At 43.1% G+C, this 18,611-nt stretch overlaps 1 protein-coding gene and 1 long non-coding RNA gene across 2 annotated transcripts in view; both read right to left on the bottom strand.

The window, feature by feature from the left end:
• Positions 1-3: 3 nt before the first annotated feature.
• LOC115619142 (mothers against decapentaplegic homolog 2) overlaps positions 4-18,611 on the bottom strand; it is a 60,356-nt gene continuing 41,748 nt past the window's right edge. Inside the window, exons 6-11 of the mRNA XM_030511193.1 lie at positions 17,284-17,358; positions 15,654-15,707; positions 13,767-13,979; positions 4,195-4,332; positions 3,886-4,030; positions 4-240 (exon numbers count right to left, since the gene is read on the bottom strand). Coding sequence (XP_030367053.1) covers positions 117-240; positions 3,886-4,030; positions 4,195-4,332; positions 13,767-13,979; positions 15,654-15,707; positions 17,284-17,358 — 749 coding nt within the window. The 3' untranslated portion in view covers positions 4-116. The remainder of the gene's footprint in view (positions 241-3,885; positions 4,031-4,194; positions 4,333-13,766; positions 13,980-15,653; positions 15,708-17,283; positions 17,359-18,611) is intronic.
• LOC115619144 lies at positions 2,320-3,146 on the bottom strand. Its single transcript, XR_003994932.1, has 2 exons — positions 3,010-3,146; positions 2,320-2,440 (listed from the first exon to the last, which is right to left on the bottom strand). It is a non-coding gene; the product is annotated as an uncharacterized LOC115619144 (long non-coding RNA).

Raw genomic sequence — 18,611 nt, 5'->3', positions numbered from 1 at the left:
AACTTTTTGGATAGTAAACAGTTTATGGGGATCACACACAAATACTATGACAGCTGTTATATTAAGTCTAGTAATTGGACTGGATATTTATCCCACTGGTAATGGAGGAAGGAGTTTTATGACATGCTGGAGCAGCGTACTGAAGGGGAGCCCATCTGAGTCAATACTTTGTCCAACCATTGTAGAGGTCCATTCAGATGAAGTTCAATCCAGCAAGGAGTGCTTGTTACTGTTTGCCGCCTAGAAAATAAAGAATAGTAAAGTCAGAATGCAACGTTGGCTGCCATAAAGTTTTCCGTCATATGATCAAATATTTTTCCATCCGCACCTACTACACAAAAAAATATAAAAATCCACAACTGTTACCATAACTGTTACTTTTTTCAGACAGTCTTGGTGGGGGAGGGGGAGAACACCACACATATCAACAACAGAAACCTCCAAAACAACTCACATTTATAAGACACATCAATAACTACATGCTTGTCCATAATACATTGAGAATATTCCACTCTGGAGAATAAGATAAGAACTGCAGCATTTGCTTCAAGTGCCACACCAAGAGCCTTACAGCACAATACCATGGTGATCATAAGGTCTGGCTTTTTGGAGCAATTGACCAGATAAATGTATATGGAAACTGCTAGATATTGTCAGAAACACTACATCAAAACACAGTGTGTGGTTATACTGTGCTAGCTGATGCTATCTCAAAGGAACACCAGACTATCTCTGATTTCATGTCATCTTACACTTCTACATGTGTTTAATACTGTAACATCCTCATACAAACAATTTCAGTAATAACTGTTTCCCTTGTCCCCTATATAAACTCACCCACAATTTTCCCTTAATTAAATACCACATAGCAAGCCTCAGTAAAGCTGAAGGGCTGACAACCATAAAAGCTTCATTCACTTTCCCATATATCTTTGTTTCAGAGACCTGTTATTCAAAAATCTTCCTTCTCATCTCAAAATAAACAAATCAGTATTTAACATACTCTGCCTGAGAAACCCTGTTATTTCACTGTAGTCACTCCAGGCACGGGAGTTTTCCTAAACTAGACTGGCAAGACTACTGTTGCTAAGCCACTTTTTCCTAGTAATTCTAGCTATTCCAAAGAAAGCAAGGAGGCATTAAGATTCAAAGGCAGCAAATTAGTCAGACACAAACCCAGCCCCTTCATTTTTACTGTCAACACTGCAACAACCTTTCACTTTAAGGAAATATCTTTATATAAACAGGGGAACTGAAAAGGCAGAAAGATTAAAGCAGCAAGAGGATGGATTTCAAAAGTTGTCTGTGGTTTCACATTTTCTAGGAGAAAGCAGCTGCTGTCTGTGCTCTCTCAGCACTCTAAAAACCATTGTGATCTTAGCATTGAATGCCTATGCCAAAACAAAGTGATCCAATAGAAGAACAATCTAAACCACAGGAAATATAATTCCATTCAGTCTCAAATTCTCTCCCAGAAAAGGAAGTTCATTATTCCACTGCTGTCAGCTCCCCAATAATGTGTTCTACAACACACTTCATGAAAATTTTATAATTGGCTCTGTTCAACAACCCTGGCTTTGCACTGCACTGGTAAAAGTTGATAAAACAGTGACAGTCACTTAGCAGCCGTCTCAAAGCTAAAACTCTGCCTCTTCTACCCATAGATTTCCAGTTCAGACATCACGGTTTCCCTGCTGTAATTACCTCTACTTTAACTTTCTTCAGAAGATGACCTGACACCTGGATAGTTCCTGTACCAACGTGAAGACTTGACAGCTGATCTGAATTTCTACCACCATCCTCAATTCAAGCCAACATGTATCAAGCAAAAAGCTATAGGCTATTTTGTCTACAAGCTTATAAAAATCTACCACCTTGCCACATCTGCACGTTTATGCATATATACCATATGTCTAAAATGTCAGTAATGCTTTGGCTTTGCCAAAGCCTGTTCTATGAGAAACGTTTTTGACATAATGAGGCATGGAAGTTTTAACAAGAATGATGGATTTTACAGTGCTTCCTGGTCTATTTTGACAATTCAAACTACATTCATTTGAATTCAAGGCTGTGTTTGCAGGAGCAACCTCTTCTTGCTTTAATCACAACTGCAGCATAACTTATAAGTTCTGTGCATCAATAATTGATTAGCATCATCTTAAACAGAGATGCAAAGAAACTAATCCAGCATTATGTCAGTAATCACTTTCTGTGCTGTTCTGGTAGTGCTGCCACTGCAGCTTTTTTAATCCTATGGTTTATAGACTAACCACCACCATTCTCCCTCCTTAAAAATAAGGTTACCAAAAGCCTCCCCACTGTTTTAACCCAGCACTTACACTCCATTCACTTCAAGTTGTCTCCATGTACTCTGACTGATTAAGCCTTTCTTTTGTTCAGATTTGAATGTTGTATTGAATTATGCACAAGTGTATACATACTCCTTTGTCCTGGGTTCAGCTACAGCAGTCATTTTTTCTCCTTAGTAGCTGGTGCAGTGCTGTGTTTTTGACTTTCAGCCTGGGAAGAACGGTGATAACACCGATGTTTTTAGTTGTTGCTAAGTAATGTTTACTCTGACCAAGGACTTTCTCAGTCTCATGCTCTGCCAGGGAGGAGGGGAAGCCAGGAGGAAGCAGAGACAGGACACCTGACCCAAACTGGCCAAAGGGGTATTCCATACCACAGCACATCATGCCCAGTATAGAAACTGGGGGGAGTTACCCAGAAGGGCCAGATCACTGCTCGGGTCGGGCTGGGTATCGGCTGGTGGGTGGTAAGCAACTGTATCCTCTCCCCTTGTTATTTCCCTTATCGTTATTATTATTGGTGGTAGCAGTAGTGGTTTTGTATTATACCTTAGTTACTGGACTGCTCTTATCTCAACCCGTGGGAGTTATATTCTTTTGATTCTCCTCCCTATCCCTCCGGGAGTGGGGGGAGGAGGAAGGGGGGGAGTGAGCGAGCGGCTGCATGGTTCCGAGTTACCGTCTGGGCTTAAACCATGACATCCTTTTAAGCAAAAGTATTGATATGTCAGAATTCATTCTTTCAGTGGACAATTTCTAGGGAGGTTTAAGGGATTTGCTTAAAACCACATCTTTAGCTCTCCAAAATAACGAAATCTTTAATACTGCTCAGTTAGGAGTCAATTCTTTTTCTTCCCAAATTCCCATACTGCATTAAAAGTAGACACTGTCCTCAACCATAGGTCTTAGCTTGTGCTAATAGAAATACAACTGGAATCTATTAAAAAAGCAGACAAAACTTATTTTTTCCACTCAAACCCCTGTTTTTAGCAGTTTTACTACACAAACACAGTAATCTTACTCCAGTAAAGTTTTTTCCACTACAAGTTCCAAAATATTTGCCATCCCTTAAATGTGTGTTCTGAAGCTGTTTTATTCTGCAGAATGCACTCTAAGTGACTATTTCTGTCAGGTACTATCAACTGCACCCCACGCAGCAACCTAACGAACTCCTTATAGTCCATATAAAACAGGACAGAGACCAAAATGACTATACATCTGAAAAAGAGCAAATAGTCTCATAGCACAAACTGTAAAACTTCTAGATGTTGTCAGTGATTCCCCCACAACAAGCAAGCAAGCAGGACCAAATGAGGAAATGGAACTTAGATGACATTCCTTGCTCAACAGCAGACTTTGATGCAATACTAAAATCAGTTTACTAGTCTTTATGACTTAGGAGCTCCACAGCTGAGGAGGAGAAAAAGGAAAATACGAGTTCAACTTGCAGAGAACATATCTACGATAGCAGTGAGAAGCATGTATGTATGGCTTCCGAGCCAGACAGAAATAGTGTATTAGTGAAAGAAGAAAAATGGTTAACTCTAAATTTAAAAGCAAAGGTTTTTCCTCTTACCTGTATTCAGCTCCCCATCCTTTAACAAAACTCATTCTTATGGTACACATCCTAGTAAGTTGATAAACTGCTTCAAAACCCTGATTCACAGACTGAGCCAGAAGAGCAGCAAATTCTTGGTTATTAAAGATTTTTAGATTGCATCCTATAAAGAAAAGAAAAAAAGTCAAAAGGGTACAATCAATGAATGCTTGTCTTTGCCACACAAAAACCCGAAACTATGAAGAAACTATCAATAAGATAGAACACATCATCCAGCAAGTATATTCACTAGATACTTTTACACAAGACCTTTGGTAGGATACTAACCTGGAGGAATTTTGCATACAGTTGCAGGATGCCAGCCATATCTTTGATTACAGTTTGGGCTCTGAACAAAAATTGCGCTATCACTTAGGCACTCAGCAAAAACTTCTCCACCAATGTAATAGAGACGTACCCCCCTTCCTGTAGCAAAATTCAAAGGAAATGTAGTTATAATAAGACCCAAGCAGATTAACAAACAAGGGAGTATTTTGTTTCAGGACCATACTGCTAGGCTAACATCTGTAGCAGGACCAGAACACAATTACCTAGCATTTTTCTTCCACGAACACAAAAAATTTGAAAGAAAAGCAGAATAATTTTTGGTCAAGAGCAAGATAGATTTTTTTTTTTTTTTAAATTTTTTTTTTTTAGCCACATAATGGCTTGTAACCAAATCCAAGTTAGGAAGCAGTGCTCATTCCTAAATAACTTTTTAATTTAAAGAAATACTGAAATTGAAGATAAAAGATTAGATTTAATAGAACTAAAACTTGTGCTAATATTGAAAAGGGTTGTATGCGCCGACAAGGAAAGGTGCCATGCTTGACCTTGTGCTCACCAACAGGGAAGGGCTGGTTGGGAATGTGAAACTCCAGGACAGCCGTGGCTGCAGTGATCAAGAGATGGTCGAGTTCAAGATCCTGAGGACAATGAGAAGAGCAAGCAGCAAGCTCACTGCCCTGGACTTCAAGAGAGCAGACTTTGGCCTCTTCAGGAACCTGCTTAGTAAGGTTCCATGGGATATAGTCCTGGAGGGCAGGGGGGCCCAAGGCTGCTGGCTGATATTCAAGGATCACCTGCTCCAAGCTCAGGAGTGTTGCGTCCCGACTAGAAGGAAGTGCGGCAGGAAGGCCAGGAGACCTCCATGGATGGATAAGGAGCTGCTGAGGAAACTTTGGAGGAAAATAGCAGCTTATAAAACATAGAAGTTAGGACAGGTGGCCTTGGAAGAATACAGGGATATTATCTGGGAAGCTAGGGACCAGGTTAGGAAAGCTAAGGCCCAGTTAGAATTAAATCCGGCAATGGATGAGAAAGATCACAGGAAAGAGTTCTACAGGTATGTAGCAAACAAAAGACAGACTAGGGAAAACGTGGGCCCTCTCCGGAAGCTATCTGGAGAACTGGCTACCCTGGATTTGGAGAAGGCTGAGGTTCTTAATGACTTCTTTGCCTCAGTCTTCACTGGCAAATGTTCTGACCACACTGCCCAAGTCTCGGAAGGCAGATGCAGGGACTGTGAGAATGAAGACCTTAGGCCCACTGTAGGAAAGGATCAGGTTCGAGATCATATTAAGAACCTGAATGTGCAAAAGTCCATGGGACCTGATGAAATTCATCCGCAGGTCCTGAAGGAGCTGGCGAATGAAGTTGCTAAGCCACTGATCGTGGATAAAAAATTGGCTGAAAAGCCGCATGCAAAGAGTTGTGGTCAACAGCTCAATGTCCAGCTACAGACCAGTAACGAGTGGCGTACTTCACGGATCGGTGTTGAGACCAGTCTTATTCAACATCTTTGTCGGTGACAGGGACAGTGGGATTGAGTGCGCCCTCAGCAAGTTGGGCAATGACACCAAGCTGTGTGGTTCAGCTGATAAGGCGAAAGGAAGGGATGCGATCCTCCATACGAGAGAGGCTTTAACTGCTTGGCTTGCTTAACTGCAGCACGCTTCACGATCACGAATAAACTGAGCAACAGTGTTCATGGTTAAGTCCACTCCTCCATCACGAGTCCATCCATATGTTGCATCTCTGCCTTGATGGCCTAAGGTGTCATGGGCCCACCAGGCTAAAAATAATTCACACTTATGTTGCTAATCTAAGACCATCTGAGCGACATCAATCTTTGCAGCTTTAAACACTTCATGGTTGTTCTGGTGTTCCTCAGTGGCCTGACTCTTGGGTACATGAGCATCTAGGTGGCGTAACTTCACCACCAGGTTCTGCACCCGAGCAGCGATATCTTGCCACAATGCAGCAGCCCAGATGGGTTTACCTCTGCGTTGCCAGTTGCTCTGCTTCCATTGCTGCAACCACCCCCACAGGGCATTTAGAGCCATCCATGAGTCAGTATAAAGTACTGGCCATTTCTGTCATTCAGCAATGTCCAAGGCCAGCTAGATGGCTTTCACCTCTGCAAACTGGCTCAATTCACCCTCTCCTTCAGCAGTTTCTGCAACTTGTCTCAGGGGACTCCACACAGCTGCCTTCCATCTCTGATGCTTTCCCACAATATGGCAGGACCCATCACTAAACAAGGCATATTGCTTTTCACTCTCTGACAGTTCATTATATGGTGGGGCCTCTTCAGCACGCGTCACCTCCTCTTCTGGTGACATCCCAAAATCTTTGCCCTCTGGCCAGTCCATGATGACTTCTAGAATTCCTGGACGACTGGGATTTCCTATTCGAGCTCATTGTGTAATCAGTGCGGCCCACTTATTCCATGTAGCAGCAGTTGAATGATGTGTAGAGGAGACCCTGCCTTTGAACATCCAGCCCAGCACAGGCAACCGGGGTGCCAGGAGGAGCTGCGCTTCAGTTCCAATCACTTCTGAGGCAGCTCAAACCCCTTCATAGGCTGCCAGTATCTCTTTTTCAGTGGGAGTATAGCTGGCCTCGGATCCTCTATATCCCCGACTCCAAAAGCTGAGGGGTCAACCTCGAGTCTCCCCTGGAGCTTTCTGCCAGAGGCTCCAGGTAGGACCATTCTCCCCAGCTGCGGTATAAAGCACATTTTTCACATCTGGCCCGGCCCGGACTGGTCCAAGGGCTACTGCATGAACTATTTCTCATTTCATTTGTTCAAAGGCTTGTTGTTGCTCAGGGCCCCATTTGAAATCATTCTTCTTCCGGGTCACGTGGTAGAGAGGGCTTACAATCAGACTGTAATTTGGGATGTGCATTCTCCAGAACCCCACACCTAAGAAAACTTGTGTTTCTTTCTTGTTAGATGGTGGAGACATTGCTGTTATCTTGTTGATCATGTCTGTGGGGATCCGGCGACGTCCATCTTGCCATTTTATTCCCAAAAATTGAATCTCCTGTGCAGGTCCCTTGACCTTACTCCAGTTTATGGCAAAACTGGCCTTCAGCAGCACTTGGATTATCTTCCTCCCTTTATCAAAAACTTCTTCCTCTGTATCACCCCACACGATAATATCATCAATGTACTACACGTATTCTGGAGCTTGGCCCTGTTCCAGTGCGCTCTGGATCAATCCATGGCAGATGGAAGGGCTGTGTTTCCACCCCTGGGGCAGTCAGTTCCAAGTGTACTGGACGCCCCTCCAAGTGAAAGCAAACTGTGGCCTGCATTCTGCTGCCAAAGGGATTGAGAAAAATGCATTGGCAATATCACTTGTGGCATCCCACTTGGCTGCCTTTGACTCCAGTTCATATTGAAGTTCTAGCATGTCCGGTACGGCAGCACTCAATGGTGGTGTGACTTCGTTCAGGCCACCATAGTCTACTGTTAGTCTCCACTCTCCATTAGACTTTTGCGCTAGCCATATGGGGCTATTAAAGGGTGAGTGCGTCCTGCTGATCACTCCTTGGATCTCCAGCCTATGGATCAGCTTATGGATGGGAATCAGGGAGTCTCAGTTGGTAAGATATTGCCGCTGGTGCACTGTTGTGGTCGCAATTGGCACTTGTTGTTCTTCAACCTTCAGCAACCCCACAACAGAAGGATCCTCTGAGAGACCGGGCAAGGGGGACAGCTGCTTAATTTCCTCCGTCTCCAAGGCAGCGATACCAAAAGCCCATCTATACCCTTTTGGGTCTTTGAAATACCCTCTCCTGAGATAGTCTATGCCAAGGATGCATGGAGCCCCTGGACCAGTCACAATGGGGTGCTTTTGCCACTTCCTCCCAGTCAGGCTGATTTCAGCCTCCAGTATATTTAATGCTTGGGATCCTCCTGTCACTCCAGAAATATAAATGGGTTCCACCCCTTGATTCCTTGATGGAATCAGGGTACACTGTGCACCGGTATCTACTAGAGTCTTATACTTCTGTGGGACTGATGTGCCAGGCCATCTGATCCACACAGTCCAGTAAACCCGATTATCCCTCTCCTCCACCTGGCTGGAGGCAGGGCCCCTCTAATAGTGATCATAAGATTGTCCACTTATGTCTTGTAGAAAGGGATTAGTATTCCTTATCACAGGAGCTGGAGTAAAATCAGCTCTTCCACTCCATCTGGGAAACTGCTCACCAGAGACTGGAGCACCAGCTTTCCTGGGAGGATCATCCTTGACCATTGTTCTCCAATTCACACACCCGTTGCTCCAGAACTGAGGTAGGTTTTCCATCCCACTTTCTCATGTCTTCTCCGTGATCCCGCAGGTAAAACCATAGGGTGGCCCGTGGCGTGTACCTCCTATATCTTCTTTCTTGAGCAGTAGGGTGCTTTCTGTTAATAGCTGAGACATGGGTTGGTACTCGTGGGGAGCTGGATAGATTGGATAAATCGTCTCTCAATTTTGTGAACTCCTAGGACAGTTTTTCCACAGCTGAAATGATGGAAGGGGTGAGACTGTCTTCGAACTCGTGGAGTTGATGAGTCACTTCATCCACTTTTGGTGGTGCTATGTCATTCCAGGTCATTGATACCAATGAGTGGGCATATGATGATGGTGCACTCTGTCTAAGTTTATGCCACATGGGTCATGTACTTTCGACTTCATCTGGATCTACGAATGCATTCCCGGCATCCAGCCTACAATAGATCATCTCTAGAATGTCTGATTCCCTCAGGGACTGGATGCTTCTCTCTATCGTGGCCCAGTTGACTGAGTGATTCATAACATCATCCTTGTAGGAAAATCTTTCCTTCACAGCTGCCAAGAGCTGCCTCTGAAGGCTGAGGGCTCGCTTCTCTTTTCCAATCGCTTTGTCAATTCCTCCTTCCCTAAGAAGTGATCCCAGCTGCTTGGCTTCCCTACCTTCTAGTTCGTGACTAGTTGTCCCAGCATCGGAGCAACCAGGTGATGATGTGCCCCCCTGGAAAACAGCTGTAATCTTTTCACATATTCCGCAGCTCATTTGAGGTCCGAGATCAAGAAGTCACCTCTTCCTCTGATTACTCTTCCTCTGATTCATGTAATAATAACACTTATTCAGATGCTGTCCCCTGCAGTAATTGCATTGGGTCTTCATCTTTCTTCACTGCATGGGTTGCTCTTTGTGGCTGTCATTTGCTTTTCCCCTTCCTTACAGAGGCAACTGATATTGGCACGAATTGGTCATTCGGTTTAAATGCAGCATGTATCACTGTGGTTGGAGTGGCTGCAGTGTCTGCCACTAGGACTGGAGTGGCTGCAGTGTCTTTGACTGGGGTTGGAGAGGCTGCAGTATCTTTTCTCGGAGTTGGTGTAGCTGATGTTCTTGGGGGTTGAGGAGCACCAACAGCTGCATTTTCTGTTGCTATCTGGGAGCAGCTGCTGCACTTGTCACTGGGGTTGGTGTAGCTGCTGTGCTTGGAGTTAGAGTAGCTGCTTTCTCTGATGCTTTGCCATCAGATCCAAAGACATTTTTTTCCCTTTGAAGGTGCTGGATAGTGTTGAGCAGGGCTCTGTAGGCATAGGCCAAGCCCCAGCACGTTGCCATGATTTGTCCCTCTCTGGTATAACCAGAAAGACAGCACACCTCGTTTAAGTGTTTTACTAGTTTTTCCGGATGTTGCACTTGTTCAGGGGTGAAGTTCCAAAGCACTGGAGGGGCCCACTGGCCTAGATACTTGCCCATACTATCCCACACACCCTGCCACTCATGACTGTCCAGCCTCAAGGAAAATCTCTTCGTGATCCTCCTATATCGTCGTCTAACCCTAGACCAGATTTGAACCCGATACTGCTTAACTTTCAAGATCAGACGAAATAGGGTGTTCCTAGGGTGGGATGGCCGTGGGTAAAACACTCTCCGTATGTGTGCCAACATGCTGATGCCCAGCACAATCAGCAGGCAGGTCTCAAGGGTATTTAAAGGCCATCCAAAACGTTTACAGCTCTCAAATACTGCTGTAAATAGCCTGGTGGAGGAGTGGGGGGTGTAAGGGAATGCCTCCTTCGTAGGTTGACCCCCCGAGGAGGAAAAAAGGATTTGTAATTGCTAAAAAATTTCATTATATACCTCCCAAAGTATAGAGGTGATGACCACGCTGGGAACGCAAGCCAGACCAGTTTCATGATCAATGACTTTATTGTATTACAAGTCATTAACCATCAAGTACAGTGAAACAAGAACCTTAGCCCAGGCCCCCCAGCCGATAAACACCAAAACAGCAAATAGTGGCTGTAAGTAAGGTACGACATGCTGAAACTCTGAGATCAAGCGCAACAACTCTGAGAGCTGATAAATCAGCACTGCGATGAGCGACTATTAATCCGAAACAATCACAAATACGATTAGCCACACTCTGGTCAGATCCGTCATTATCTCAAACCTTTGTGCCCCACATTGGGCACCACAAAGAACTGTCATGGTTTAAATCCAGCTGGTAATTCAGAACCACACAGCTGCTCACTCACTACCCCTGCTTCTTCCTCCCCCAGCTCCCAGAGGGATGGGGAAGAGGATCGAAAGAATGTAACTCCCACGGGTTGAGATAAGAACAGTCCAGTAACTAAGGTATAATACAAAACCACTACTGCTACCACCAATAAAAATAATGATAAGGGAAATAACAAGGGGAGAGGATACAATTGCTCACCACCTGCCAATCGACACCCAGCCCAACCCAAGCAGCCATCTGGCCTTCCAGGTGACTCCCCCCAGTTTATATACTGGGCATGACCTGCTGTGGTATGGAATACCCCTTTGGCTAGTATGGGTCAGGTGTCCTGTCTCTGGCTTCCTCCTGGCTTCCCCTCCTCCCTGGCAGAGCAATTCCTTGGTCGGAGTAAACATTACTTAGCAACAACTAAAAACATTGGTGTTCCCAGGCTGAAAGTCGAAAACAGAGCACTGCACCAGCTACTAAGAAGGAGAAAAATGACTGCTATAGCTGAACCCAGGACAGAAGGGATGCCATCGAGAGGGACCTGGACACACTTGTGAGGTGGGCCGATGCCAACATTATGAAGTTTAACCAAGCCAAGTGCAAGGTCCTACACCTGGGTCGGGGCAATCCCAGGCACAGCTACATGTTGGGCAGTGAAGAGATTCACAGCAGCCCTGCAGAGAAGGACTTGGGGGTGTTGGTTGATGACAAACTTAGCATGAGCCAGCAGTGTGCACTCGCAGCTCAGAAAGCCAACCATATCCTGGGCTGCATCAAAAGAAGCGTGACCAGCAGGTCAAAGGAGGTCATCCTGCCCCTCTACTCTGCTCTCGTGAGACCTCACTTGGAGCATTGTGTACGGTTCTGGTGTCCTAACATAAGAAGGACATGCAAGTGTTGGAACAAGTCCAGAGGAGGGCCACGAGGATGATAAGGGGGCTCGAGCACCTCCCATGTGAAGACAGACTAAGAAAATTGGGGCTGTTCAGCCTGGAGAAGAGAAGGCTGCGTGGAGACCTCATAGCAGCCTTCCAGTATCTGAAGGGGGCCTATAAGGATGCTGGGGAGGGACTCTTCCTTAGGGACTGTAGTGGTAGGACCAGGGGTAATGGGTTCAAACTTAAACAGGGGAAGTTTAGATTAGATATAAGGAAGAAGTTCTTTACAGTGAGGGTGGTGAAGCACTGGAATGGGTTGCCCAAGGAAGTTGTGAATGCTCCATCCCTGGCGGTGTTCAAGGCCAGGCTGGACAGAGCCTTGGGTGACATGGTTTAGTGTGAGGTGCCCCTGCCTGTGGCAGGGGGGTTGGAACTAGATGATCTTAAGGTCCTTTCCAACCCTTACTATTCTATGATTCTATGGCAAAAAAGGAAAACAAGTATACCGATTCAACACTCCACAGTTATATGCACCCACAGTATTTCACAATCCAATGCATACCCCTTCTCTGTACTACAGAGACAGTAGGACTTCATTTAGCCCTAGTACAGATAAATACCCCTAAGAAATCCTTTGTTCGCTTTTAAATTGTTTTCTCTCCCCACGTGGAAAAAACCAAAACAAACCAACTGTATGGGTTATTTCTAGCAGAATCATAGAATCAACTAGGTTGGAAAAGACCTTTAAGATCATCAAGTCCAACCGTTACTTCCAAGACCATCAACTAAACCATGTCACAAAGTGCCTCATCAACATCTCCCCCTTCCTTCTTCCTCCCAGTTGGGGTCATCTGCCCCAGCTGTGTACCCCCAGCGTATTTGCTGGTTGAGGTGGTGTGAGAGGTAGAAAAGGCCTTGGCTCTGAGTAAGCACTGCTCAGCAATAGTGACAACATCCCTGAATTATCAACACTGTTTTCAGAATAAATCCGAAATATAGCCCCATAGTAGCCACTATGAAGAAAATTAAATTTATCCCAGCCCAAATCAGCATAAATATTCAAAGTTGTACAACTCCTCTCCCAAAGAAAGCTATTTATAATCAACAGGTCCTTTAAAGGCCATAGTTTCTCTTTCCCCCTCCTCTTTAAAACTATTTTTCAAACATTGTGAGCTGCTCTACAAAAAAAGTGAGAGCTCCTTATGTTTTTGCTTTTCGTTATCATTGACCATTTTGATCAGTCAGCACAGGCATAGCCTGGGTTTCTGCACGCCTGAAATTTTATTAGACAAGCATTTGGGCTTGGCATAGAGAGAGTCAGAAGGTTCTACTAAAGAGGTTGAACTTTTACTACAAAAGTAAAACCAAAAAAGATTTCATGAATGTTGCTAAATAAAAGAATCCAGAAAAAAAAACCCCCACCAAACCCCAAAACACCATAGTTTATTGAAGAACTTAAAGCAAAGATGCTGCATTGTGGAAAACAATATTCATTACTAACCATTACGAAAATATCTTAATTATGTCAAAACAGCATGTTATTTCAATGGCAACTTTTCCCATTTCAGAAAAGAATTCAAGAAGTACTACCAATGTCTATTCTGCATTTTATAAATTAGAATAAACTAACCAACATGTAAATATTTTTTAATTAAAGCTTAAATTTCAATTATAAGCAACTCTGAATATAAATGCTACCCAGGGCAGAGGTGTCCAATGAGGAGCCTGAAAGCCAAAAACGTGCCCCTCAGAATGCTTTGTTGCATCATCATCTTCCAGAAGGCAGAGAACAGCAACACGAGCAACAGAAATCCCATACAGTTGAGTGGCTTACTCCTTTGCCCCTCTCAGCCTGAGAGCTGTGTGACTGTTCCTGCCACCAACTTAGTGACTACTGATTGAGGAAAGGCAGCTCCTTTCAGCTCCAGACATCACTACATCTCTTCCCAGTTGGAATTGGCTGCTACATTACTCCCCCAATTTCAGAAATGGTGACCTCTGTGTCTTTCCACTTCCATCCTTAGCAAGGGAGGCCAAGCTCTCCTTGGCAAGTCTCGAGAGAGAAGTTCAATGGCAGGCTGCACAAGGGTGATAGGCTCCCAACACACAGGTTTGCCCATCCTACCTAGATCATTCCAGATAATTTAATAGCTAAACCAAAATTAAATAGTTAAAAGATCAGAGATTTTTACCTATATGTCGCCTTGTCATTTCCACTGTAGCATTTCTGTTTACATTGGAAAGCAGACCTAGACAAAATCGTTCTGAATTTGATGGATCTGTAAAGCCATCTACGGTCAGGGAAGGCTGCGATGCATGAAAGGTTTCTCCCACTCTTTGATTCAATTCATAATATGCTATTGAACACCAGAACGCAGGCTCTGAGTAAGTAACTGGTTGCAAGTCTAAAAAAAAAAAAATTAAAAAACAAGCTTAACAGAATTTGAGGCTGAAAAGAAATTTATCTGCCCTGAGGAGAAGGATTTGGGGGTGTTGGTCGACAAGAAGCTTGACATGAGCCGGCAGTGTGTGCTTGCATCCCAGAAAGCCAACTGTATGCTGGGCTGCATCAAAAGGAGCATGGCCAGCAGGTTGAGGGAGGTGATTCTGCCCCTCTACTCCGCTCTTGTGAGGCGCCCCCCCCCCCCCCCCGTGTTCAGCTCTGAGGCCCCCAACACAAGAAGGATGTGGATCTGTTGGAGCAAGTCCAGAGGAGGCCAAGAAGATGCTCTGAGGCCTAGAGCACCTCTCCTATGAAGACAGACTGAGAGAGCTGGGGTTGTTCAGCCTGGAGAAAGCTCAAGGGAGACCTTAGAGCAGCCTTCAAGTACCTAAAGGGGCCGACAAGAAAGCTAGAGAGGGACTTTTCACAAGGGCGTGTAGTGACAGGACAAAGGGGGTTGGCTTTAAACTGACAGAGGGTAGATTTAGACTAGACATTAGAAAGAAATTCTTCACTATGAGGGTGGTGAGACATTGGAACAGGTTGCCCAGAGTAGTTGTGGATGCCCCATCCCTGGAAGTGTTCAAGGCCAGGTTGGAATTAGATGATCTTTAAAGTTCCCTTCCAACCCAAACCATTCTATGATTCTATGCTATTCGTCTCTTCCAGAAACAGTGGTAGTCTCCTCAAACTACTCAAATTATATTTTGCTTGCTGTCATTTTTACCTACCCCAAACAGAAGGGAATTCAATATTCCACACAAGGGAAGGAGAGGAAGAAGTGTGATCTAATCTGACCACAGCTCATATAGTTCAGTACTTGCATTCTGCTTGGCAAGATGATTCAGCTAATGTTGCCGAGTGTCAGACATTGAGACACTTCTGTTGCCTTTCTATAACTTGCAAATATTTTGGTAACGTTAAAGAAGAGATTAAGCTATCAGACACTGAACCATGCAAAGGAAAAAAATATTAATATGAAAATGATGTTCCCCTGTATTACACTAGACCTTATACTGTCTCTATAGATAAAGGCAGTTCTAAGCTCTTTTTACCCTCCCCTACTAGAACTCAGTACCTTCCCCAGGCAGGCATCTTCAGCTTTTCCTGCACTGCTTCCCATTTTCATCTACCCTAATTACTCAGCATTCTGAACAGCATTTTCCTGTCACATCCTGTCACCAAACCCAAGGGAATCTGATCTTCCTGGGTCATTTACAGACACCTGACAATGGCACCTGATCAAAGCAGGTGGGCAACTAATGTGGGAGCAACAATTGTGCTGTGGTTACAGGTGAAACGGTACATGAGAAGAGCAGCAAGCACACATACAAGGGAAACAGTCTGGACAGCACTATGGATAGTCTAACATCCTTTAAACTATTTCTTTTATAAATGCTACTCCTGTATACACAACCATATTATTCCTTCTCTTTGCTAGAAGCTCAACAGTTACAGAAATAGAGCATTTGTTATTAACCTAGCCTTATTATATTTATCATCAGGAAGCCAACCCAATAATCTCCTGCCAATACAATTCTTATTTTCAAGTACATTATAATTTTTAATGTAATTATATATATATAAAGAAGAGTCATCACACACAGAGAAACAATTAAAAATATTTCCAGCTTACCCAGGCTATGATTAACTGGGGAAAGATTATTAGGAGACAGCTCTGCTGGAGATCCTGTTGAAGCAATACAGATTGTTTCAGAGCAAATGATTCTCGTTATTCCAGATAGGTAGGTATAACCATTATCTATAGTTTTACATTAAAATTCTTTGGAATAAGAAACCTCAGAAATCCTACAACCAGTTTTCCAGCATGTCACATACTTATTCTGAATTAAGATTACATTTAATTTTCCAGACTCCTGGGAACCTACCCATCTTCGTAAAGACTCAATTAACATCTTAGTGTTGTATTTGGCAGAGCTCACTTCATGCACACTCTGTAAATATATCTTTATTTATGCACTTCTCCAGTGAGAATGTAGTGACTTCTTCCCAAATTCAGCAGAAAAAAGCTAAAATAAAGTGGATAAAACGAGAAAGATACTGCCTCTCTATTCTCAAAGGAGAGGGTTTATCTCTACAAAAGAACAAGCTGGATTTCCTCATTTGAGGAAATTATTCTTTCCTGGAAGGAGGAAGGAAGAAACTCAAAAACATGAACTCTCCAACACAATTTGTGCATTAGTAGGCAAAATACAGAGAAGCTTTACACAGAAGCATTCCTACAATGACTGATGTCCAGCTTTTCTAATTACAGTACCTATTGTCACATAGTGGGAAAATATTGTAGTTCTTACAGAAATTAGCACAGTTGTTTCAAATTAACTGGAAAAGGCTGCTAACATTAGCTAACCAAGCACACTCAAGTCTTCCAGCACACAGCATGAGGTTCTTATCCAGCACATTAACTGTGCTTTGTCCAAGTTTAAGGCCAACCAGATTATCTAGAAATCCTTTCAGATAGAGGTACAAGTACTTAATGTTTCTAGTACTCTTTCAATAGAGCTTTCCATACAAGAATTAATTTGAAACATGGCAGAAGTGATAAGGTTGTCAGAGCTCACAGAATCATAGACTTGTTAGGGTTGGAAGGGACCTCTGGAGATCATCTAGTCCAACCCTAGAGAGGTCACACAGGAACATGTCCAGGCAGGTTTGGAATGTCTCCAGAGAGGGAGTCCACGACCCCCCTGAGCAGCCTGTTCCAGTGCTCTGCCACCCTGTCCTTGTTGACCCATCCTGCCATGTCATCATAGAAGGCTATCAGATTAGTCGAGCATGATTTCCCCTTGGTGAATCCATGCTGAATACTCCTGATCATGATCCATTGTCATAAAAACCAAAACAGTTGTGACAGGTTCTCAAAATGCAGCATTTCTGTAACTTGCTTAGGCCAACAGATATTTTGCTTCAATGAACTTATATCCAGAAAGCAAAGTTAGGAGTACACTGAAACCAGTCGGCTATTAAAATCTGTTTTAAGCCTTTATAATGAAGACTTAGAGCTGTATGCTTTTACTACGAAATAAATGAAGTGTACTTAATATGTCAACAAATGTTTTAAAAGCATTCCCCTAGCAAAAAAATTATTTTGTTCACAAAAGATTGAAACTAATATTTTAAACAGAAAACACAAGGATGTACAGAGGGCTACTGCCATCACTGTTCAGGCTGAATTCATGCCACTATGCAGAGGGGATCACAACTAACAATCTCAAGCATTAAAAGTAGTGAAAAACAAACATTACCTGTATCCATGCTTTGGTTCAACTGTTGGTCACTTGTTTCTCCATCTTCGCTGATATATCCTGGAGGTGGTGTTTCTGTCAATTTAAAAAAAAAAAAAAAAAAAAAAAAAATAAAAAAAAAAAAAAAACACCTATTGGTTCAATGACTGGGGAAATGTATAGAATTTAGCATTTGGTGATTTCATCCTTAAGTCTTCACAAGCTCCATATGATACCTGAATACTGAATTAGAATTTCATTTTGCTGTCCCTTTTTCCTTCCAGTCAGACTTCAAACACATTACTTGCCTTACTGTATATGTAATATGTAGCATCTCTTGTATTGCCAGTCAACTGCTCAAATGTTATATAATTAACAGACAATCCTCAATTATTCCATTTAAGATAAAATACTTTTACCCCAATGAGTAACAATTTCATAATTGTGATCAACAGCTTTCACATTTATTAGAATTACAGATGAAAAAACATCTGATGACTTCTGAAAAAAAAAAAAATAAAAAATGAGCTATCTATGTAGTATAACTATCAGATCAGATGCCCTCCCACACCTTACACAAGTTGCTGGATTTAAATGTTATTTTTCAATTTAGCCCCCAAATCTATTTTTCTTCAACACCCAACAGTTGATTTCACTCAATAACAACAACTATATTATGTAACTATTTACACTGCACAAGCTCTATTAAAATGATCACCGATTCTTTTAACTAGCTTTCTTTAAAGATGGAGTTTCACAGACCAAAGTAAACTCAGTACCAAGTTTGAAGCATTCTGATACTAGAAACAGTGTCCAATTGCACAGAAATACTTTCAAAACCCAGGAGAGTATGGATGTTCCTCGTCTCCATTCAAAATGTACTTTGTAATCCAGATAATGAGTTAAACAACTGCCTTTTAGGTGTTCTGGCTTCAAACTGTAACAGTTATTTTTTTTCTTCCTAGTAGCTGGTGCAGTGCTGTGTTTCGGCTTTAGTCTGAGAACAATGCTGATAACACACCAATGGTTTAGTTGTTGCTGGGTAGTGCTTAGATTGATCAAGGACTTTTCAGTCTCTCATGCTCTGCCAGGGAAGAGGGGCACAAGCAGCAGGGAAGGAGCAGAGACAAGACACCTGACCCAAACTAGCTAAAAGGGTATTCCATAGCACAGCATGTCACATCCGCTATAGAAACTGGGGGGAGTTACCCAGAAGGAACTAATCACTGCTCGGGTCAGGCTGGGTATCGGTTGGCAGGTGGTGAACAACTGTATTGTGCATCACTTGTGTTTATTGTTTTCTTTTCCTTTTCCCCTTTTAGTTTTATATTCTCTCCCCTTGTGATTTC

The sequence above is a fragment of the Strigops habroptila genome, chromosome W, assembly GCF_004027225.2.
Source record: "Strigops habroptila isolate Jane chromosome W, bStrHab1.2.pri, whole genome shotgun sequence".
Lineage (NCBI taxonomy): Eukaryota > Metazoa > Chordata > Aves > Psittaciformes > Psittacidae > Strigops > Strigops habroptila.
Note: the sequence above shows the minus strand (reverse complement) of the source record. Positions and strands in the feature narration are given on the sequence as shown.